The 24386-nt window shown below is 41.5% G+C and overlaps 1 protein-coding gene across 1 annotated transcript in view; it reads left to right on the plus strand.

The window, feature by feature from the left end:
* Positions 1-22036, plus strand: part of CPM (carboxypeptidase M) — a 115096-nt gene extending 93060 nt beyond the window's left edge. Inside the window, exons 3-9 of the mRNA XM_040409742.1 lie at positions 1674-1771; positions 6878-7050; positions 10476-10660; positions 13690-13833; positions 16333-16485; positions 19585-19733; positions 21635-22036. Of these exons, the coding sequence (XP_040265676.1) occupies positions 1674-1771; positions 6878-7050; positions 10476-10660; positions 13690-13833; positions 16333-16485; positions 19585-19733; positions 21635-21856 (1124 nt within the window). The 3' untranslated portion in view covers positions 21857-22036. The remainder of the gene's footprint in view (positions 1-1673; positions 1772-6877; positions 7051-10475; positions 10661-13689; positions 13834-16332; positions 16486-19584; positions 19734-21634) is intronic.
* The last annotated feature ends 2350 nt before the right edge of the window (positions 22037-24386 follow it).

Below are 24386 nucleotides of genomic sequence, written 5' to 3' on the forward strand. Positions count from 1 at the left end.
TAAACCCTGCCTGTGATCCAACATGTGCATAGGCTTCTCAAAAACTAGGTTTGTCCCTACCCCAGAAGGGGGAGCTGCGGTTGCAGGAGGTTGAGGAACTTAATGGCCACACACACAGACTCACCCTAGATCTTCAGGAGGGATGCCCATAAGGACATCGCACACTGAGAAGTCCTTATGACAAACAACCATGAATAAGTGAACAGAGCCAAACGAAAACTTACAATAATATGCAGTAGATGTGCACAAATTCATGACCGTCTGGACCGCTGACCCTGAATGCTGTTTTTTGCTTCTCATTTTTACAGAGTAGGGCTTCTTTTGCCTTTGCAAGTGCTATTAGAAGGTGCAGAGAACCTTGTGGAAAATCAGATGGTGTAGATAGTATTACAGGCAATGCTCCCTGGAAAAAGGAAGGAAGAAAACTGCCTGTCTAGTGCCACCTATAGGTATAAGTCGATGGATAGAATAGGGTAGCGGGATATGATATTCTGCCTGCTAAAAACATTGTAAACCTGACAGATACTCATCAGTAAATGATATATTATTATTTTTTATTATTTATTTTTTTATAAAATGCACTTAAATATAAGATTTGTACTTAACTTAGAAATTAACTAAAACAGAACACCACAGGTATCTGACAGTCGAAAGGCATTCTTATAGATAGCTGTGACAGAAATAATGATAGCATATCCTCTAATCCTCTCAATTTTTACATGCATTGGACGCAGGCTTCTTTACAGAAAGAGATGCAGTAAAACAGTCTAAGCTTTGCTACTTTTACACCCACATATTCATTTACTTAAAGGGGTTCTCCGGGAATTAAGAAAATGAAAATGCTTAAATATTACTTCAATGTAAATATATTCCCAAATACCTTTCATTAGTTATAATTGCTCGTTTTGTCTGGGGAGCAATCATCAGGAGAAACAAAATGGCTGCCGTCCTATTAGTTCACAGAAAACCTGTCCTGACCACACATGAGGACAAGTTACTTTACAACACTGAGGTAAAGAGCTGCCTCATTCTCCTCTCTGCTCTACTTGTCAGGGATTATGCTCCTGAATACGGATGAGAAGATTTTCAGCTAAATCTGTGGGAATGGAGTACATGAGGATACATGAAGTACAGAGAGGACGGACAGGAAAGACTGTGGTAATGTGGGGCTGTGGTAATAGAGACTGCATTCAAGTTCTGCTGCTCATTAGCCACAAATCACCCTCCTCTCATGTCTCCTTATCATCTCCATTGCCACAGAGATGCACCTGTATTCAGGATCATAAACCCTGACAAGCAGAGCAGAGAGAAGGATGCAGCAGCTCTTTACCTCAGTGTTCTGAAATAACTTGTCCTGCTGTGTGATTAGGACAGGTTTTGTTTATACTAATAGGACGGCAGCCATTTTATTTCTCCTATTGATTGCTCCCAAGACAAAACGAGCCATTATAACTAATGAAAGGTATTTGTGAATATATTTATTATAAAATAATATTTAAGTATTTACATTTCCTTAATTCCCAGAGAACCCCTTTAAACTAGCAGTGGAAAGTGAGTGATCAGTCCTCACCAACTGTGGTTATATTACAATAATATAATACATACCAAAAAATATAATAAAATAATAATTATTTTCTATTTCTAACATGATTTTATATCCTAATTTTCTATAGGTAGAGATCTTTGGGTTTTGGTTATAGGGAAATACCCAGATAAGCATACAGTTGGAATTCCAGAATTCAAGTATGTTGCAAATATGCATGGAAATGAGGTATGTTTCCGAGAGATCCTAAATTACTGCTTGCACTTTGATACCTTTCTTATTGTAAATATTAGAAATTCATCTCTGGTTGTATTATAGGTAAGTGATGTTTTGGCCCAGGATATATTAGTGACCTGTTGAATTATGACATTAATAAACAGGATTATTTCCATCTATTCACCTGTCACTGAATGTATATGATTATTATGACAGGCCATGTTCTTTATAACTTATCACTGTATTTATTAATACATAACTTTATAATTAAAGCGTTTATTGGGTTTTACACCTTTTTTTTAAAACCGAGAATTGTACAGGTGACAAAAGTATGATGACAGATTCACATAGGTAATTGCAGGTACAATATTATAAAGTGACAAAACCTTAGAATTCGAAAGGGTAAGAGGTATGTAGCAACTAATAATGCATGTATATTTAGCACTTCAAGTAGAGTCTAGGCTCTGCATAACAAAGTATTAACGTAAGCATTCTCAGGAGCTGTTAGAATTAATACATAACTTTAAATTAATAAAGATAAAACTAGTCCAATGAAACTGGATAGACAAAACAAAAATAAAGGGTCCAAAATTAATATGAGGAAAAAACAATGACATTATCATAATTGGGAGCATATAGGGCGGGGCTGTGGTAGCTTTCCCTAGTCAACCCTAACTACCTCTAACCACAGGGAATCACCCAGATGGTGGGAGAACCCTGCACTGGAACCTACTCCGATACACCCTATTTAAACCCACACTGTCCCAACACGTTTGCCCCACTTGGGTTCTTCATGGAACCTATAACGTATTTAGGGATTAATATCCAATCGATTGTCCTGTGTAAAGAGACAACACACAATGACCATGTCCAGAGCTAGATCAAGGAGTGCTACCCAGAGCATACGACCATCAATAATTAAAGATAACCGGGACATTAACTCATCGATTGATCAGTGTTGTGACATGGATATACACCACAAGGAGCAATGCTGAGATTACAATCAAAGGCTTAAATCCAGAAGAATAGATATCATATGGTGTAAACCATCCGGTTCATTATTGAGCCACTCACAGTATCCAGCAGCCAGTGTGATGTAGCTGTAGTTGCAGTCAGACAAGGAGAAGAACTTGGTGCCATTTATACTTAGCGCCCTCCATAGAGTTCGTACATCGGCCCCACCACCAGGGTGACATACCTGTCACAAGGGAAGCCTATGTCACCTGCCTGGGTCGGACTTGGTTAGAGGGTATGTGTGGTGACTAGGGACGCTACATTGTAAAGCGGACATCACCCAAAACCGGGGACATGCACTGTAGGCGCTCACAGTAGCCCAAAATGATAACATTGAAAGTCAGTAATTAATAAGTCTAAGACATAGGAGCTGCTAAAGTAGTGAGTTAGAAGGCCTGGTAACAATCCAGTGCATTGATATAATAATTAAGACTAGTTTCATACTAGTGCCAGAGATCCAGCAGGCTGTTGTGGCAGGTCACAGACTGCCTGATCTCTTTGCATTCCGGCATTGCCAGAAGCTTGAAAGTCTCTGTCCAGCCCCCCGGCCCCATTAACTATAATGGGGACCAGCAGAGATCCGGCCACATTCCTGCATGTTTCCAACATATCTCTAGTGCCTGCCGAATCTCTAGTGCTAGTATGAAACTACCCTAAATTGATAAAGGAAAACTACAATGTAAAGATAGTATTAGAAGTGGTGTTACACACATCAATAAACTTACTACGGGCAATTTTCAGATACTAGGGCATGAGGTAGTAACCTGATATATAATAGGGATTACAGAAAACATGCAAAAGTGAGTTTATCATTCAAACCTCCATGAATACAGTGATATATTTCCATCTATGCCAGAAATATATTAATATTTAAAGGCTATGGACACCTTTGGGAGCAATTTTCTTCTCATTGCATTTTACTCATATTGGGCTACAGATTTTTTTCAATTGGTCATTATTATAATTTTTCAACAGTTTTTGTTCTATATAGCCTTTACATTTTGTGTATCTACATGCCATTCTATCTGTTTTACAGGTACTCCATCAGGAAGCTCTTCTTACAGGTTGAGGAGTAGCCCCTGTCTCTAAACTCCTGACAGCTCATAAACACATTTAAAGCATATTCTTATCAGTTAATAAGAATTTGGACACATACAGGGAGTGCAGAATTATTAGGCAAATGAGTATTTTGACCACATCATCCTCTTTATGCATACTAACAATTAAGCATATTAGGTGATGTGCATCTCTGTAATGAGAAGGGGTGTGGTCTAATGACATCAACACCCTATATCCTTTCCTTTGGCAAAATGTGTCAAAAGAAGGACTTGACAGGCGCAGAAAAGTCAAAAATAGTGAGATATCTTGCAGAGGGATGCAGCACTCTTAAAATTGCAAAGCTTCTGAAGCGTGATCATCAAACAATCAAGCGTTTCATTCAAAATAGTCAACAGGGTCGCAAGAAGCGTGTGGAAAAACCAAGGCGCAAAATAACTGCCCATGAACTGAGAAAAGTCAAGCGTGCAGCTGCCAAGATGCCACTTGCCACCAGTTTGGCCATATTTCAGAGCTGCAACATCACTGGAGTGCCCAAAAGCACAAGGTGTGCAATACTCAGAGACATGGCCAAGGTAAGAAAGGCTGAAAGACGACCACCACTGAACAAGACACACAAGCTGAAACGTCAAGACTGGGCCAAGAAATATCTCAAGACTGATTTTTCTAAGGTTTTATGGACTGATGAAATGAGAGTGAGTCTTGATGGGCCAGATGGATGGGCCCGTGGCTGGATTGGTAAAGGGCAGAGAGCTCCAGTCCGACTCAGACGCCAGCAAGGTGGAGGTGGAGTACTGGTTTGGGCTGGTATCATCAAAGATGAGCTTGTGGGGCCTTTTCGGGTTGAGGATGGAGTCAAGCTCAACTCCCAGTCCTACTGCCAGTTTCTGGAAGACACCTTCTTCAAGCAGTGGTACAGGAAGTCTGCATCCTTCAGGAAAAACATGATTTTCATGCAGGACAATGCTCCATCACACGCGTCCAAGTACTCCACAGCGTGGCTGGCAAGAAAGGGTATAAAAGAAGAAAATCTAATGACATGGCCTCCTTGTTCACCTGATCTGAACCCCATTGAGAACCTGTGGTCCATCATCAAATGTGAGATTTACAAGGAGGGAAAACAGTACACCTCTCTGAACAGTGTCTGGGAGGCTGTGGTTGCTGCTGCACGCAATGTTGATGGTGAACAGATCAAAACACTGACAGAATCCATGGATGGCAGGCTTTTGAGTGTCCTTGCAAAGAAAGGTGGCTATATTGGTCACTGATTTGTTTTTGTTTTGTTTTTGAATGTCAGAAATGTATATTTGTGAATGTTGAGATGTTATATTGGTTTCACTGGTAAAAATAAATACATTTAAATGGGTATATATTTGTTTTTTGTTAAGTTGCCTGATAATTATGCACAGTAATAGTCACCTGCACACACAGATATCCCCCTAAAATAGCTAAAACTAAAAACAAACTAAAAACTACTTCCAAAAATATTCAGCTTTGATATTAATGAGTTTTTTGGGTTCATTGAGAACATGGTTGTTGTTCAATAATAAAATTAATCCTCAAAAATACAACTTGCCTAATAATTCTGCACTCCCTGTATAATGACGGTTATTAATGCTTATTAAGACTTCCCACACCAGGTTTTGAACTTTTTAACTGTCAAGTACACCTAAATTTAGGTGCATGCTGCATTTTTTATTCCATCTTCGACACTTGGGAGTGGCAGGTAAGGGACCGTCAGCTCCAGCTAATTCACCAATATTTACACCAAGAAATGACGTGTAAATGACAACCGATCTACTCCAGTCAGGGGCTGCAGTAGATTTCAATCTAGACATATAGACTGCCATAGGATGCGCCCAATTTATGATGAGGCCTGCACCCCGTCATAAATTAGGTGCATCGTACAGCAGCGCATGCTGTATCAAAGATAGGTGTAAAATAACACTCTTTGATAAATTACCTCCCATGAGTCTTTATGAGGTGTCAGGAGTTCATAGATAAGGGCTATCCAATACACAGCTCCCTGATGGATACTGTAAAACAGAAAGCAATAATCTGCAAATTCACTGGAAGTGAAGGCTGTAGGACAAAAATTGGTGAACATTTTTTTTAATAAAGACCAATTAAAAAAATATATTTTTAGAAGATGTTACAGTAGCCTTAATGGTTATAAAGTCTCTGTGCATTATTAAGGACGTTGTAGGAGTTATTTTGTAGGGAACTAAACGCAGTAATTTCTCTGAACCCAAAGGTTTGCTTTTCAAGCTAGCTGTTCTACCATCGAGTAATGGCGACATCTTGTGGACAACAGGCAAAATACACCATACAATTCTCCATATTTGGAATGTCACATGGCAAAACCTTATTGTTATCCTGTGCTACTTAATAAATGTGGCTCATCATACTTCATCACATTTTTAAATTGAGATGGGCATAGGAAGCAAGAGTATGAATACATTCTCCCCATACAATTTATTTATTTATTTTGTTTAACTTTTTTTTTTTTTTTTTTAAATGGGAGCCATGAATCTTTATTTGTGGTGTTTTTTTTTTTTTTTTTTTACATACATTTTAACATGATTTTTGTAAACAATTTTTAAAAATCCTACAGAAAAGCTTATGAGAAATTTCCTGAAAGAGAAAAGCCATATCTAGAGCAAGCTGCACTTTGAAAAAAAAATAATCCCCCAAAAAGACACCTAAAGTAAAGAAAATGGCGCAAACAAACAAAAAACATTTTACTATTTCACTATTGACTTTTAGCAAATATCTAGATACAGTGTTTGCAAAAAGACACTGCAAACAAACCTTTATGTATGGAAAAAGAGCCACTGAGCCACTTCTCCTAATCTCAAAATTGCATGCATTCATATACCGTAATAATATCTAGCAGAAAACTTCTGAAGGCTGCAAGTAGCACGTGGCTGCAACGTGAGAACCCCAGCCTTACCTAACTGCTCTTACTGGAACTGATTACTTGAAATAAGTAATAAAGTAAAATATGGCTTTGAAATATACTATATGTTTTTGTTTTGTTAAATCCAGGTAGTGGGGAGAGAAATAATGCTCTATTTGATTGATTACCTACTCACAAATTATCAAAGTGATGACAATATTACACAATTGATATCTAATACCAGGATACATATTATGCCTACAATGAACCCAGATGGCTTTGAAGCATCAGTACTTTCTGACTGTACATCTTCTGTTGGCAGGTAAGTAATCAAAACATGTTAGCTGTTATTATTTATGACTGCAACAAGACTCCTCATTTACCCATGTTTAAGAGATTGTCAAGATCATATAAGTCCTATTGGAATATTTAGATTCCTTAGCATTGAAATTGTAACACCAATAAGGAAAATGCAAATGATAAAAAATGGAAAAATAATATTCAATATCACCACGCACAGATATACATGCACTTCCATAACTTGTCTAGTTAGTGAGGTTATTAATGGTTGACTAAGGAATATTCTACCATGCACTTGGCCACACAATTGCCTTTGCAATTGCCAATCTATGACGTCCCAGATGTGCTCCTCAGGAGACAAGTTCAAAGACGCTGTAGGCCATGGTAGCATGCTTAGGCCACACAGGCTGTTCACAAAAGCACAAGCAACTTGAGGGTTGGCTTTGTACTGCTTGTGGAACACTTTGGAGAAATGGCAGTCCCACTGGTTCCATGAACAAATCAATGTAATGCCGAGTTGTTGATGTATCTGAAATGAAGACTAGAAGGGTCCGGCTACCAAACATTATGCCACACTGTAATCCCAGGAGTAGGACTGGTGTGATGTTCCCTTGTAAAAGCCTCTTCAAGGTTTCTGTCCCTCTCAGTTTGCGATAAGTGGCAATAACTGGCATCTCGAAGAACAGCAGGCATCAAACAGTAATCCCAAGTGACTTGATCTAACTTGTGAGGTTTCTTCTAGCTAAAGAAACCTTGCTTTCAACCTGACTTTTATGCCCCAACCACATGCCACACTTCGGAGCTAGGTGCTCGAAAATTGGACCATCTGCAGATTTTAGAAACACCTGCTACTTCCTCGATTTGCATAACCTTATAGCTTGTCCTTCTTGGTATTGCAATTTCAATGATAAAGAGTGTAGTTAATTCTTATGAACTTTTAGTTAATTTACATATCTAACAGGAAGGGTTGAGGGGGTGGGGGTGGACATAACAGTGATGTTCATATAAAAACACATAACCAATACATGTTTTCCCATTTACAAATATAGTTATAGTACAGTTCTAGAAATATATAGGGGGAAAAAAAATTGAAAACAATACCAAGGTGTGGGATAATGAAAAATCACCAGGTTAAATGGGACCTGTAATCTCCCCTGACATGTCTGTTTTAGTGAATACTTGTATACCACATGAAATTACGATTTTGAAGCTTTTATTCTTATGACTCTGTGTTGTGCCATCCCTCTATTATTCAGATTAAAACTTTATGAATGAATCCCCAACTGGTTGTTACCAGTCGGGGGTGAGCCCCTGAACAGTCTGACATTATCCAGTCAGTGCTGCCAATGTCAGTTTGTGCAGGGTCACCCTCAACTGGTAACATTCAGTTGGGAATTCATTCATAAACTTCTATTAGCATTAATAGAGGAACAGTACATCATGAAGTCAGAAGAGAAGATAAGAAGATGTTCCAGAATTGTGATTGCATGGGGAATGCAAGTAGTTACTAAAGCAGACATGTCAGGAGGGGAAACAGGTCCTCTTTAAGGGTACCAAATAGCCCCCTCACCCATCCCTATCCAGTCTACCAAGAGGTGCACTTCTAGGCTCCACTACAACCTTAACTTACTTTGTTAAGTCAGCGTAGAAATAGGTAGGACTGGTTAGGTATGTGCCCAGGGTGTAGGTCGAGCTATAAACCCCTGTCCCTTCTCCTGTATACTTATATACAGCGCAGGGTCTGAAAGCTAGCTACAGCTGTAGTTGTGAGATATTTGATTGGTTTATTGATACTCTTAAGACCTGGGCTACACTGCGATTTATTATTTTTTGTAGCGCAACAGATTGATTTTAAATACTTAAAGAGGACCTTTCACCGATTCTTACCCTATGAACTATCTATACAGACATGTGGAGCGGCGCCCGGGGATCTCTCTGCACTTACTATTATCCCCGGGCGCCGCTCCGTTCTGCCGCTATGCCCTCCAGTATCTCCGTTCCCCAAGTTATGGTAGACGGAGTCTGCCCTTGTTCTTCTGTACCGCTGGCCAATCGCATTGCAGAGCTCACAGACTGGGAGAAAATAACCTCCTAGGCTGTGAGCTTTGCGCTGCGATTGGCCAGCGCTAGAGCAGAACAAGGGCAGACTCCGCCTACCATAACTTAGTGACTGGAATCTCCGCCTACTATAACTTAGTGAGCGGAGATACCGGAGGGCATAACAGGAGAACGGAGCGGCGCCCGGGGATAATAGTAAGTGCAGTGAGATCCCCGGGCGCCGCTCCACATGTCTGTATAGTTAGTTCATAGGGTAAGAATCGGTGAAAGGTCCTCTTTAACTACAGCTGTAGTCCAAATGAATGCATTCAGTTGAATTCAATCTTGTGGACTGCAGCTGTCATTCAATAGTTAAAATCAGTTACGCTACAAAAAGTTGCAGTGTATTCCAGGTCTTAAGAGTATCAATAAACCAAACTGCTTTCTGGATGTAGCAAAAGAAAAGCATGTGCTTTTCAAAAAACACATGCGTTTTTCTTGCAACAACATACCTGTACGTATGGTGGGTTTCAGGAATGGAAAACGCACAGCAAAAGTGAATTACAAAATAGTTACATTAAAGAGTCACCGTACTAGGGGTCTCACTTCTACCTAAGTTGCAGTGCACTGCTTGTTGTCAGGCAAGATCTGTCCTTAGTACCAGAGACTCAGAAGATGGCTGAAAGGAAGTGGTGGTGTGTCAGAACTAGCTGAGATCCTGAGCCTGATAAAACAACTGCATCTACACTGCATCTGAATTCACAGGAGTCTCCTGCCTTTCTGTGAGTGTGTTTTATCTCTCCTTATCTGTTCTGTGAGCTCTGGGGCTGAAAACAAGTTAGGGAAAGGATGTCATAGCAGTACAGTGCTGGCAGAAGGGAGACACCCCTTGCTTCTAAGTGAAATGCATCTAGCTGTACAGCTGAAAAAGGGAATAATATGACTGGAAAAAAAAAAACATTAGGGAGGCACAAACATAACTGTTCCTTCACAGTTATGACTGTACAAAGAATATTTTTTGAAAACTCAGGTACACTTTTAGGTAATTAGTTTTGTGGTGTGTTTTCCATTTGCTAGAAGAAAATTCACCGTAAATGCAGGTATGTTGTTGCTAAAACTGCACCAAAAACGCAGCACAGCCACGATGTGTGGCAACAACCTAATAGGATCAAGAACATTGAAGGTGTCAGAGTAAATGAGTCATTAAACTGAAACCTACATACATTGTCACCTAATATAAATTATATCTTTTTGGGAAGATTTAATATAGTAAGTCGTTAATTAACCTCATGAGAAATGTCTTGCTGTGGAATCCCCTGTATATGTGTGGGGGAAAGTTTCCTATTTAATGTCAGTATTATTATACATTTCAGAAAATGTCACTTTATAACTTCAAATTTCAATTTTTAGGTACAATAAAAATGGCTATGATCTAAATAGGAATTTTCCTGATGCGTTTGAGGTGAACACGGATGAGATCCAGCCAGAAACACAAGCAGTTATGGATTGGATTAAAAGTGAAAGTTTTGTACTCTCAGCCAACTTCCATGGTGGTGCTTTGGTTGCCAGCTACCCATATGATAACTCGTATACCGGTAAGATTTTATGTATCTAGGCCTCATAGATCTAATACACAGTAAAACAACACTATTCTAACCACAGATGTGCACTTACGTGTTTTGTGACTGTCCAAAGCACAACTAGAAAATGGCTCATCTAAGTGAGACAGCCGTGCACCAGATTTATTAGCAGTTTCAGACAATTTTTGTGCCTCACTTAACACTTTTGTAAAATGTCTAGAAAAGAGTGCGACATTAGATGGCTTCATATAACTCACTTGATTTATTATTGGTGCAAAATAAGGGTGCATTTAAATGACCATATGTATTTTGAGGTCCACAAAATACAGATTATGTCAGTGTGACGTCCATGTTGCATACTTTTTTTTTTTTTTTTTGGGGACCATCTGGCTTGTGATAACAGCCTTAAGCTGACATAGATTGTGTTTCTGGTGCACGGAGTGTTAGAGATGTAACTAATTTAAGAGGCATCTGCCTCGTAATAAATTAGTCACATCTCACTCCGGCGCACAAGGATCAAGACTGGGGTATGGGAACGTCCGTCTTTATAAATGTCCCCTAGTGTGTACGACTATAATAGATTTGGCACATTTTATGACTTCTCTGAGTTTACGCTATCTAAATTTCAGACAGCATTAGTATATCTGCCCCAATATCTCCTATTGATTCCTCTGAAGTAGGGTGGCCACTTGCATAACTCCAAAAAGGAGGTCTTTTGAGACCAAGCGCCCAACTCTGCTAAGCCATGCCCCCTTTACCAGTAATGGTGGCAGGAAAAAAAATTGGGGAGACTTTAAAGGAGTTTTCTGAGATACTTTTACTGATGACCTATCCTCAGGGTCTGATTGGTGGGGGTCCAACACCCAGGACCCCTGCCGATCAGCTGTTTCAAAAGGCCTTCTCACAGCTTTCCCTAGGACAGTGGGGCTAAGCTGCAGTACCAGGCAAAGTGGCTATCGCCATTACTGGTAGAGGGGACGCTAAGCTTGGTCAGCAAGGAGAGGGCCACAGTGCTACTGTGAGCACTGATGCCTTCTTTAACAGCTGATCAATGTGAGTCCCAGGTGTTGAACCCCCACCAATCAGATACAAATATCTCTGAAAACCCTTTGCACGGGCCCGTAGTCCTTCTCTCACCCTCAGTCACAGAGTGACATCTGCCCTCTCTAGTGACCCACTTGGGGTGAGAGAAAGCCTCAGTCAGTCAGGTTGCAGTTGTAGCGCACACCCAAAGAGTGCAATGTTCCTGTAAATGAGTCCATAGTAAACAATGACATGGTTCTTTTTTTAACAAGCTTGTTTTAGAGCTGTGATGGCTAATCTCCGGCACTCCAGCTGTGGCAAAACTCCCAAGATGTAGACCTGCTTGGCTGTTCTCAGAACTCCATAGAAATGAATTGAGCATGCTGGAAGTCGAAGTTTCACCACAGCTGGAGTGCCGGAGGTTAGCCATCACTGTCTTAGAGTATGTTCATATGGACTGGTAGCGGTACAGCAGAAAGCTTCATTACCATAAGAAAAACTTGTGCTAACCCTTTTGAAAGTTCAGTCATTTACATTTTGTAAAATACTAAGGTTGAATCTTTGCATTTTTCTGCGAGACAGTGTGTCTTTCAGAATATTACACACACAGGAATGTTTAACCAGAATATAACTACAGCAAAAATCAAATGCTGACCCTAGGGTTTCTGCCATGGTTGTACATTTTGCATGACACAAGTTTGCCCACGGCTTTAGCCCCATTCAGTGGAGCCATTCAGACACCTGCCATGGTTAGTGGTGGAAACTGGACCAAGAAGGGGCATGTCTCATCTTTATGCTGTCTGAAAATCCACACAGAAATAACCCAGAGCCATACGGACAACATTGCGGATTCCCGTTGATAATAATGAGAAGTAGTTTTTGTGTGGATTCCACACTGTGTGAAAAAGCCCTAAAGGCCCGCTCACACAGCACATTCAGACTCTGCCATGTATGATGCAGCAGAAACTACCATGCTTTCTGCCACTGTTGTTCACTTTGTAATGCTATGGAGCTAAGCCGCGAGCAGACACCCGCTGTGTCAGTCCAGACACTGCTCCAAAAAGGGGTGAACTGAAGCGCTGCCTCCCATTGAAAACCATAGGAGGCAGTCACCATGCAGCCACTGGCAGAATTTTGTCAGTGTCCGCACTAAAAATTCCACTGGCTGATTCCACCGTATAAACTAGCCCTAGGGGTGCATTCACACGATCGTATTTTGTGGACCCATTCATTTCAATGGGGCCGCAAAAGATAGGAACAGCAATTGCGGACAAGAATAGGCATTTTCTATGTGCATTCTGCAAATTGCAGAACGCACACGGGCCGGTATCCGTGTTTTTCCGATCCACAAAACACTATGGTCGTGTGAATATAGCCTAAGAGTCCTAGCTGCAGCCCCTCTCACCTCCTTAAACATTCTCAAAACGCTTTGAAATCAGATTGTGGATATCTTTGTTTATTTCACTGTACTGACTGGAAGTGCAGTAGAGAAAAAGCTAGTACTGTTTTTACAAAATTTTGCACTAAAGCGCTTGTCCCAAGAATGCAACGTGTCACCTATCCACAGGATAAGTGATAGAGGTCTGATCGGTGGGGGTTCGACCACTAAGACAATTTATCAAGCACGAGGATGTGGTTTCTGTGATCCCCCATATTAATAGAGTAACAGTCAAGCATGCGTGTTGCTGCTCCATTTATCTCTACGCGGCTTTTCTTTGGCAGCCCCAGAGAAATGAAGGGAGTACTAGTGCAAATGCTAGACCGCCACTCCATTTATACAGGGAATCACACGACCCACATACTTGTGATTATATACTTAGCACTTATTCTGTGGATAGGTAATGTTTGGGACAACCCGTTTAAGGAACTGAAAATGCTAGCATACATTACATATTTGTGGTAAGCACTGTTGCGGTAGTATATAAAAGATATAGGGTACAGTATGGCGTGTCTAAGATCAGAGCTCACCTAATGGTATTTTATGAGGGCATTTGTCTAATTCCAACATCTGTCATCTACAGCATCCCCAGACAGTGATGTATTGGAGTACGTAGCTACACTATACTCCATGAATAATGCCCAAATGTTCAGCAGCAATTCTTGTCCTGGCGAAAGTGGTTTTCAGAATGGCGTCACGAATGGTGCTCAGTGGTACAAAGTTAAAGGTGAGACCACTCACAAGCCTGCCAAGTTATATACTTTAATGTTGTAAGTTACCAAATGAAGAAAACTGGTTAAGGGTGGGTTCACACTAGTGTTGGGGATTCCGTTATGGCTTTCTGTTATAACATGGTTATAACGGAAAATAACGGAATTCCCAGACAGAATGCAAAATGGAAGCCTTTAAAAAGGCATTCTGTTTTCTCTCCGTCCTAATAGAAGTCTATGGGAATTAAAACGGATCTGTCTGTTTTCCGTCTTGAATAACGGGACCTAAAGTCCTGTCGACAGGACTTTGTTTTCCGTCTTGCATAACGGGACCCAGACGGATCCGTTATGCTTTCCCATAGACTTCTATTAGGACGGAAAGCAAACGGAATGCCTTTTAAAGGCTTCCGTTTTGCATTCTGTCTGGGAATTCCGTTATAACTGAAAGCCATAACGGAATCCCTAACGCTAGTGAGAACCCACCCTAAGAATAACTGTTAGTCTAAAGCTAGCTATACATACAGTACAGACCAAAAGTTTGGACACACCTTCTCATTCAAAGAGTTTTCTTTATTTTCAGGACTATGAAAATTGTAGATTCACACTGAAGGCATCAAAACTATGAATTAACACATGTGGAATTATATACATAACAAACAAGTGTGAAACAACTGAAAATATGTCATATTCTAGGTTCTTCAAAGTAGCCACCTTTTTGCTTTGATTACTGCTTTGCACACTCTTGGCATTCTCTTGATGAGCTTCAAGAGGTAGTCCCCTGAAATGGTTTTCACTTCACAGGTGTGCCCTGTCAGGTTTAATAAGTGGGATTTCTTGCCTTATAAATGGGGTTGGGACCATCAGTGGCGTTGAGGTGAAGTCAGGTGGATACACAGCTGATAGTCCTACTGAATAGACTGTTAGAATTTGTATTATGGCAAGAAAAAAGCAGCTAAGTAAAGAAAAACGAGTGGCCATCGTTACTTTAAGAAATGAAGGTCAGTCAGTCAGCCGAAAAATTGGGAAAACTTTGAAAGTAAGGGCTATTTGACCATGAAGTAGAGTGATGGGGTGCTGCGCCAGATGACCTGGCCTCCACAGTCACCGGACCTAGACCCAATCGAGATGGTTTGGGGTGAGCTGGACCGCAGGAGTGAAGGCAAAAGGGCCAACAAGTGCTAAGCATCTCTGGGAACTCCTTCAAGACGGTTGGAAGACCATTTCAGGGGACTACCTCTTGAAGCTCATCAAGATAATGCCAAGAGTGTGCAAAGCAGTAATCAAAGCAAAAGGTGGCTACTTTGAAGAACCTAGAATATGACATATTTTCCGTTGTTTCACACTTGTTTGTTATGTATATAATTCCACATGTGTTAATTCATAGTTTTGATGCCTTCATAGTCATGGAAATAAAGAAAACTCTTTGAATGAGAAAGTGTGTCCAAACTTTTGGTCTGTACTGTATATGACAGACTTATGCAGGGGCGGACTGACCATAAACCCTACAGGGAAATTTCCGGGTGGGCCTATGTCTAGGGGGCCACTCAAGTCCTCCTCACAGCCGCTTGCCAAGTACATAAAGATCTGATTCTTTGTTATGCACTTTGCCAGTCGCTGCAGGAGCCAATACAGTTAAATACTGCATTGCAGGTAGCAGTATTTTGTGCTGCACTAGAGTGTTGCAGGCCCCATCTACTTCTGTTGTGCCTGCTTGAGTTGCCCCTCCTTCTGTCAGTTTGACCTGCCTACAACATTGGACCACCTTTAGGTTGTTTTCCGGGGCCACTTTGTTCCCAGTCAGCTCCTGGACTTATGCACCCCAGCCCTCTGATTATCATACACACTCAACTTGACTGAACCTGCATGTTCCTTTTAATAAGGAAAGGGGGTCAAGACACTACCAGAAAAAAAGGATTCAGCGTGTTGAAATCTAATAGGATCCTCATTTCCACCACTATCTGTGAATCGAATTCAGTTTGACTACGCATTGGCGGAGGTTTATCGTAGACCGGCGTTTTTCGCTAGTCTATAATATCCCCTGCACTGCTGGAGTATGCGTCTAATTCATGACTAGGTGCATCCTCCAGCTCGGAGCTGCCATAGAATTCAGTTTTCTTTTACACCAGAAAACTGTGGTAAAAGAAGATATGTTTGCTGGGCCTGCCCCCTCCCTACACCCCTTTTTCAGGAAAGTGGGGGGAGAGGTGTATAAAATACCACATGTGCCTACATTTAGAGACCATAGAAGGCGGTGTATTCGCACTACTTTATGAAACCGGCAGAATTCATGATGAAAAGTGGAGATGAATGTGGAAATATTTAAAGGCGATCTGTCATCACAGTATGCTGTTGCAGATCTGCTAGGCTATTATAAGAAATGGCAAAAATACAATCCATGCGCTGGAAGTCATGCCCCTAATATTGAAACCACATGTTCGATGTTTCTTCAGCGTCAGATTTCTATTTTTATCTCTGGTTTAATATTTTAAATATGTCCCCAACTTTGCTGATTCCAGGTGGCATGCAAGATTACAACTACATCTTCAATCAGTGTATGGAAATCACTCTTGAGGTGTCCTGCTGTAAATATCCACAGTCCTCCAATCTTCAGGGGTTATGGAATTACAACAAAGTGTCTGTTATTGAGTACATGAAGCAAATCCATATGGGTATGTGTTGTATCATCAAAGCAATGATGCAAAAAGAGATCAAAATAGCTTAAGGGGGTTGTGTCACTTCAGCAAATAGCATTTATTATGTAGAGAAAGTTAATACAAGCCACTTACTACGGTATTGTGGTTATCCATATTGCCTCCTTTGCTGGCTGGATTCATTTTTCCATCACATTATACACTACTTGTTTCCATGGTTACGACCACCCTACAATCCAGCTGAGGTGGCCGTGCTTGCATACTATAAAAAAAAAAAAAAAAAAAAAAAGCACCAGCCTATCTGCTCTACCACGGTCCAGGCCACCAGAGAGGCCGGCATTTTTCCTATAGTGTGCAAGCATGGCCACTGCTGCTGGATTGCAGGATGGTCGTAAAACATGGAAACGAGCAGGTATAATATGATGGAAGAATTACTCTAGCAACCAAAAGGAATAAAAAAAAAAAACACTGAAAAAGATACAAAACATCCTGCACAATATGATAACTGAATATGCAGATGCGCATAGCTACATTTATAAAAGAAAAATCACGGAAAATAATGCACTAATACAGTAGATGCAAACCTAATATATGGATTAAGCCCTCACTCTGATAGAATAAAATCTTTGACTCCCAGCCAATATATTTTAATCAAAAACACATCTGTGCCTGCCTACCAGCGCAAAGGTGGTCTAAGTCAGGCAGGTCCTACTCTAAAGGTTTAGCGATTTCTGTGATCTTGTAAAAGTGCATTATTTTCCGTGATTTTTCTTTTAGCCAGCAAAGGAGGCAATATGGACAATTGCAATACATTAGCAAGTGCCTTGCATTACCTTTCTCTACATGTGAAGTGACACAACCCCTTTAAAGGGGTTGTCCCATTACAAATACTTATTCGGTCTCCACATCATAGGGGTCTGACTGCTGGGGCCTTTGTCAGTCATGAGAATGGGGGCTATGTGTTCACTGTTTGAATGGAGTGGCCATCATACATGGATGCTGATGCTCCATACAACTCTGTGGGACTGCCACAGATACGGTTGTCTGAATGAGCCCTTAGTCTGTTTGCCGAACTGCCGTTCTCGGTGGGTTCAGCCAACAATACACTAATGTGTATGGGGAACCTATTTCACTAGTGATATAGTAGAATTAATTAAACATAATGAAATCTTCGTTTTAGCTAGGTTGCAATATTTGGTATAAAAACTAGATGGCTACAGAGGAGATGTCATGTATCTAGAACAAAGGAAATCCTTTGCCTTAGTTTTCCTGTTTAGAGTATGCTAATTGTGTCCACATGCATACCATGAGGATATATACATCACAATCCTATTGGCTCATTAGTTTTTTTAGGTTGTAAGGGTGAAATCCAGGTTTTTGCTAATAAAAAAAAAAAAAAAAAAAAAAAAAAAAAAAAGTCTTGTGCTGTTTGGGGTCAGGAGAGGAAGACTCAAATACCGCTAAGGCCCCTTTCACACGGGCGAGTATTTAGCGCAGATGCGTGAGGTGAACGCATTGCACCCACACTGAATACCGACCCATTCATTTCTATGGGGCTGTTCACATGAGCGGTGATTTTCACGCATCACTTGTGCGTTGCATGAAAATCGCAGCATGCTCTATATTCTGCGTTTTTCACGCAACGCAGGCCCCATAGAAGTGAATGGGGTTGCGTGAAAATCGCAAGCATCCGCAAGCAAGTGCGGATGCGGTGAGATTTTCACGCACGGTTGCTAGGAGACGATCGGTATGGAGACCCGATCATTATTATTTTCCCTTATAACATGGTTATAAGGGAAAATAATAGCATTCTGAATACAGAATGCATAGTAAAACAGCGCTGGAGGGGTTAAAAAAAAATAATATTTTTTTAAACTCACCTTAGTCCACTTGATCGCGGCCCGGGATCTCCTTCTGTCTCCTTTGTTGAATAGGACCTGTGGTGAGCATTAATTACAGGAACAGGACCTTTGATGACGTCACTCCGGTCATCACATGGTACGTCACATGATCTTTTACCATGGTGACGTACCATGTGATGACCGGAGTGACGTCATCAAAGGTCCTGTTCCTGTAAATAATGCTCACCACAGGTCATATTCAACAAAGGAGACAGAAGGAGATGCCGGGCCGCGATCAAGTGGACTAAGGCGAGTTAAATTATTTTATTTTTTTTAACCCCTCCAGCGCTAGTTTACTATGCATTTTGTATTCAGAATGCTACTATTTTCCCTTATAACTATGTTATAAGGGGAAATAATAGCAATCTACAGAACACCGATCCCAAGCCCGAACTTCTGTGAAGAAGTTCGGGTTTGGGTACCAAACATGCACAATTTTTCTCACGCGAGTGCAAAACGCATTACAATGTTTTGCACTCGCGTAGAAAAATCGCGGGTGTTCCCGCAACGCACCCGCACATTTTCCTGCAACGCCTGTGTGAACCCAGCCTAAGAGTCATGTCTTCTTATTCTTTTGCCCATAGACTAAATTTTAAGACTTGGGAGTATTGCAGACAACATGGTTAGATCCCTTGTTTAGGGATCATGCAAAAATTCTACCATGACTCAAGCTTATATTTACAAGACCGTGGCGGGTATACATTATTCACATCAACGCACAACATTAATCAGAAAACCATTAGTTGTAAAGGACATGACTGTGAAATGAAAGGGCTTATTTGTCTGTGGATAATGTTGGTTTAGCCTGGAGCGCTATTCATTTTGCATATCTGGCATTATAGTGCAATAGTTGCATATTTTCTATATTGTAGTGGCAAAAATTTACAGGCCAATAATTGTGTCAGTGGTATGTGAATTGCAATGCAGGAGTCTGTGGACAGGAGAACACAAGCTTCTCATACACTGGGATCACACATGTAGGTTTTTCGGCTCTTTTTAGGCCAAAACCAGCAGTGGATTTAAATAGAATGGGGGGAAAAAAAGGGGAAACTCGAAACCATGATTTGAAAGTGATGTGTGAACTCTATGAGTTGAGAAAACATTGAAATAGCCATTGGAAACAATGGCCTCAGTTAACCATGAGGAACATGGTGTGCACATGTTTTGTTACAGTACTAATATTATAAACTTATTTGCTCTTTCAATTACCTGACAGGGATAAAAGGACAAGTGCTTGACATGAACAGAAATCCCATCCAAAATGCTATAGTGAATGTTAAGGACAGACAACGCATTTGCCCTTACCGAACTAATAAATATGGGGAGTATTACCTTTTGCTTCTTCCAGGAACATACACATTTAATGTAAGTAACTAAGATTTATGTAATCCAAAGGAGGTTTCCCAATAATGTCTTGAATGTCAGATGTTCTCAGGGTTCTGTGCACAAATATATGCAGAGTAAGACCAATCCAATAGGATCTATAGTGTAGAAATCCAGAAAAAGGAAGGTCCTAATACTGTTAAAACTCTGCTTTAATATTCTGTATTAAAGCCACCATAACATCACATACAGTAAGAACAAAGCGTACTTTTGTGATCCAGTTTCCCTAGTCATAGCATAGGTGTTGTTTAAAGGGGTTGGCCACTTTCTGGTTGTTGTTGACCAATGTGTTTGTAAGATGATTATATTGTACTTACTAATATAGTCTTTGTTGAAATTCTGCACCATTTTCTATATTTTATAAGGTATGCCTCCTTTTTTGCTGTCCACACAGAGGTCCTGTCCATAAGATGGCCGCTGATGGGAGGTCATGTGACCAGGAAAATTACCTCCATGTGATGTCTTCTCAATTCAAATACACTGTACCTGCCACCTGTGCTGGGAGTTTAGTGTAGATGCAGTGTGTTTGAATGGAGGAGACATCACATGGAGGTGATTTGCATTGTCACATGACCCTCCACCAGCGGCCATCTTATGGAGAAGACCTAGCTGTGGGCAGCACAAGACTTTGTAAACAAGGAGGCATACCTTATAAAATCTAGTAAATGGAGCAGAATTTCTACAAAGGCTATCTTACTACGTGCCATATAATCCCCTCACAAACACATTGGTCAATAGTAACCAGAAAGTGGCCAACCCCTTTAATATCCCGTGACTAAGAACAACCAATAAAGAAACAATGGGTATGTTCAAATCCATGTACAAGACACAGTTATGATATTCAGATAACTCCAGTCTGCATATACAAATACAGTATTAGTAAATTAGTGTCTGTCTGGGTTCTAGAAATTCTAGTTTTAGAAGTTTCCTTTTATTGTTGCCTCCTCCGTATATTACCCCTGTCTCCCAAAATTTGCCCCATCACAAACACTAATATAATGTAGTATAAATAACACATCACTGAATAGTACAGTCATACATTTTACCAAATAACACTCCAATCAACTGAAATCTTGAACAAGCCCTTTAATTGTGTAAATTAACAGATGATGTTACGCTCACTCCTTTCATAGAGCATTCTCTGTAGCGCTGGTCTGGACATCCGCCGCTGGTTTCTTACAAACCGCAGAGGTGATGTGCTGTTATACGGCACATGGCTGCTACAGTCAATCACTATTCTCAGTGGTGTACATTATAAGGTATATCCTATTTACATGGGCCAATACCCAGGGCAATAAACCATTCATTCCCAATTATTGTTCACTCGTATGAGCTTTTACATACAGCAGTCTTCCCTCTGTACGGGGATACCATTGTTCATATACAGATTCACTGTTTGTCAGTAGCACATCCCATGGTGACACAGGGTGATATGCTGCAAAAAAAAAACATTTTATGTGCCGCTGATGAGGTCACATTTTACTCATTTGTCGGGTGATTGGCGGCACATTGACCGGGAGCAACCTGACCGTATTAGTTGCTGGTGGGAGGGTGTTTCCAGCCAGTCTATATGCCAGGGATTTTTCATACATGACTAGAGCAGTGAAATGAACCTTTGCCCAAGTGAAGAGAAGTCCACTTATGGCTCTGTTTACGTGGGCCATTTATCAAGAATGAGCATTGTAGGAGCGGTAATTCCCAAGAATACACCTGATCCTCCCTGTGTAAGCGTCCTTTAGTCTACAGCGGTTAGGGTAGTAATATCATGAACTTTGCTAGCGGATGCATATAGAAAATTAGCCTGTATTGTTGGTAATTCATAGATTACACCAATTCTTGAAATGCTGTACCAATTGTACTCATTTGTAATTATTATATTTTAGGTAACGATGCTGAGCAATTCAATAGTACAGAGTATCACCGTACCAAAGAGCTCAAACCTGGCTGCAATGACCCACAATTTCCAGTTCAGTACAAAGACAACCAGCCCTAGTCCAGCAACGGCACCTTGTTCTCTTAATCAAAACAGTAGCGGCACATTACAAGTATGCCTGTTGGCGTTGTTCTTGAGAACGGTCTTGGCGCTATTACATAACGCACTCTAGGATGCCAAAGGAAACAAACCTGGATGAGAGTCCTGAATGTACTGGAATTCACTCCAAAAATGTCAGATATGCCATACACACTTCCATACAACTATGGAATATTTTACAGTTACAAATTTACAATTTTATACAGTTTGTACTCTTCATTCAAGACAAAAAAAAAATAAACCTAATTTATATATTCTGTCCACAGGTGGATTTTTTATTTTATTGAAGGAATTGTCTATTAAAAACATCCCCTTAAGCCAGAAATTGTCCTAAAGTAATAAAAGAATGTATACTAACCCATTTCATCCCCGCTGCTTGCAGCACCGATCCTCCCTGTGAGGCTTTGTTTAGCTGCGGTGAGGATGTGCTCGTACGCTCCATATTAGGGAAGCAGCCAATCAGTGGCCTCAGCAGTCACTTGCCATATATCACTGAATCCAGTGACTGACTGCAGTGGTGTCCATTGGATACCGCAGGTCAGTGCTTCAGCCAAAAAGACGATATAACATCTACAGCGGTGGGAAGGATAGGCGAAACGGTGACAATTTCTGGTTATGGAGCACATTTTTATTAAGTCAGACAATCCCTTTAAGGGAGTTTCCCTAGTATGCGCCATCAGTGTTTGTAGTAGTCTGACTCCTTAGATCCCTGCAAATCAACAGACTCAAAGGAGTTCTCTGCTTTAGACAATATCTTCATTAGAAGGGTCTCATGACAATAAGCAGATTACAAAGCGTGAAACCAGTGGGTTGTATGTATAACGCAGCACAGGTCCGCAAGAGAGACACTTCTTAAAACTGCTCTTTGCTCTGGTCAAGAAATAAGTATCTTGAATAGACAAAGAAAACGAGATTTTGTAAAACTTACCAGTAAAATTGCTTTCTCGCTCTTCATTGGGGGACACAGAGACCATGGGTATAGCTATGTCCTCTAGGAGGCGTTGACACTAGATAAAGCTGTTAGCTCCTCCCCTGGCAGCTATACCCCCTCCATCCTGGAGAGAGAGCTTCAGTTTGTGAGAAGCAGTAGAAGAAGTAAACCAACGAAACAATGTGGAATAGCAACAATGCCAACAACCGAACCAGGTTCTAACCAGCAACAGCCACAACTGTGGCCGAACAACATTACTGGGTGGGTGCTGTGTCCCCCAATGAAGAGCGAGAAAGAGATTTTACTGGTAAGTTTTACAAAATCTCGTTTTCTCGCCCATATTCATTGGGGGACACAGAGACCATGGGACGTCCGAGAGCAGTCCAACAGGGAGGGAAAAACCACAGACCCATGAAGCAAGTGCCCGTGCAGTCAAATAAGAACTGTCGCCTGCAAGACCACGCAGCGACCATCGATGCATAAGTATGCACCTGGCAACTTCTTGCGAACATGTGCAAGGAGGACCGGAGCCACCTTACATTACTGTGCAGCCAAAGCGCGATTCCTCCTAGCCCAAGAGCGCCCACCACTTTGGGGGAGTGAGCCGAAACACCTAAGGGTGGAACCCCGCTCAGAGCGCGGTAAGCTGCAGCACTGCCAGACCGAATCCAACGTGCAATCGCCCTCTGGAGCCGCCAATCCCCAGCGATGACCCTCCTGAGAGAAAAAGGGGGTCCGTACGCCGAGAGGGACTGGAGGCTGCTAATAATGAGCAGAGCACTGACAACGTCCATAATGTAACACCCTTCCGTAGGGTGCGAAGGAAAGGAACGTGCTATGGAAGTCAGAGACTACCTTCGGGAGAAGAAGGAATGCTGAGAAAACCATATTCAGATCCCAAGGCTGTAAGGACGATACAGAGGAACCATATGTGCCGCTCCTTGAAAGAAAATTCCCACGGGCACTAGGGAACCTGGAAGGCTGCCCAAGATGGAAGCGCCAACACCTGACCCATCAAGGAAACAAGGGCTAAACAAAAAGGTCCAACCCTTAAAGTAGAAAGGAGAGAGAAAACCCCAAAGTGAGGGGAACATCTTGGCTTCAGAGAAGCCTCAGAAGGACCTGCAGGTCCCAGAATAGATACTGGCGATGCATCATAGTGAGGAAGGTATCCACCGAAAAACCCTCTCCACGTTAGAACGGCGGTCTCAATAGCCACGCAATCATTGAAAAGGTCATGTAAGACTCAACCCCTTGAAAGGACGTCTCTGAGTGGCAGTGACCAAGGGACGTCTCCAGGAGAACGAGGTCGGCGTATCACGCACGACGAGTCAGTTTCGGAGCGACTAGGATATGTCTGAATGTCCTCCATCCGGACCTTCCATAGAACCCTGAGAAGGAGGGGAAGAAACTCCCGCCAAGGAGAATCAGGACCTCCATGGCGGATGCTTCCGGAACTCTGGCTCTGGAGAGAAGGCGGAAGCCCTTGTGCAGATACCGTTAGCACACCTGGACCAATGGAAGAGTCCCTGTAGGAGGAAGAATGTGGAGGGCGGCACAGCCTACCAGTTAGGACCAGATCGTGTCTGGAATGGAAAGGCACCAAATGAATACCCCATGCAACGCAGGTGAAGGAAGGTAGCAACGTAGGAACTACCAAGGCATACAGGTT

Source organism: Bufo bufo, chromosome 1 (assembly GCF_905171765.1).
Source record: "Bufo bufo chromosome 1, aBufBuf1.1, whole genome shotgun sequence".
NCBI lineage: Eukaryota > Metazoa > Chordata > Amphibia > Anura > Bufonidae > Bufo > Bufo bufo.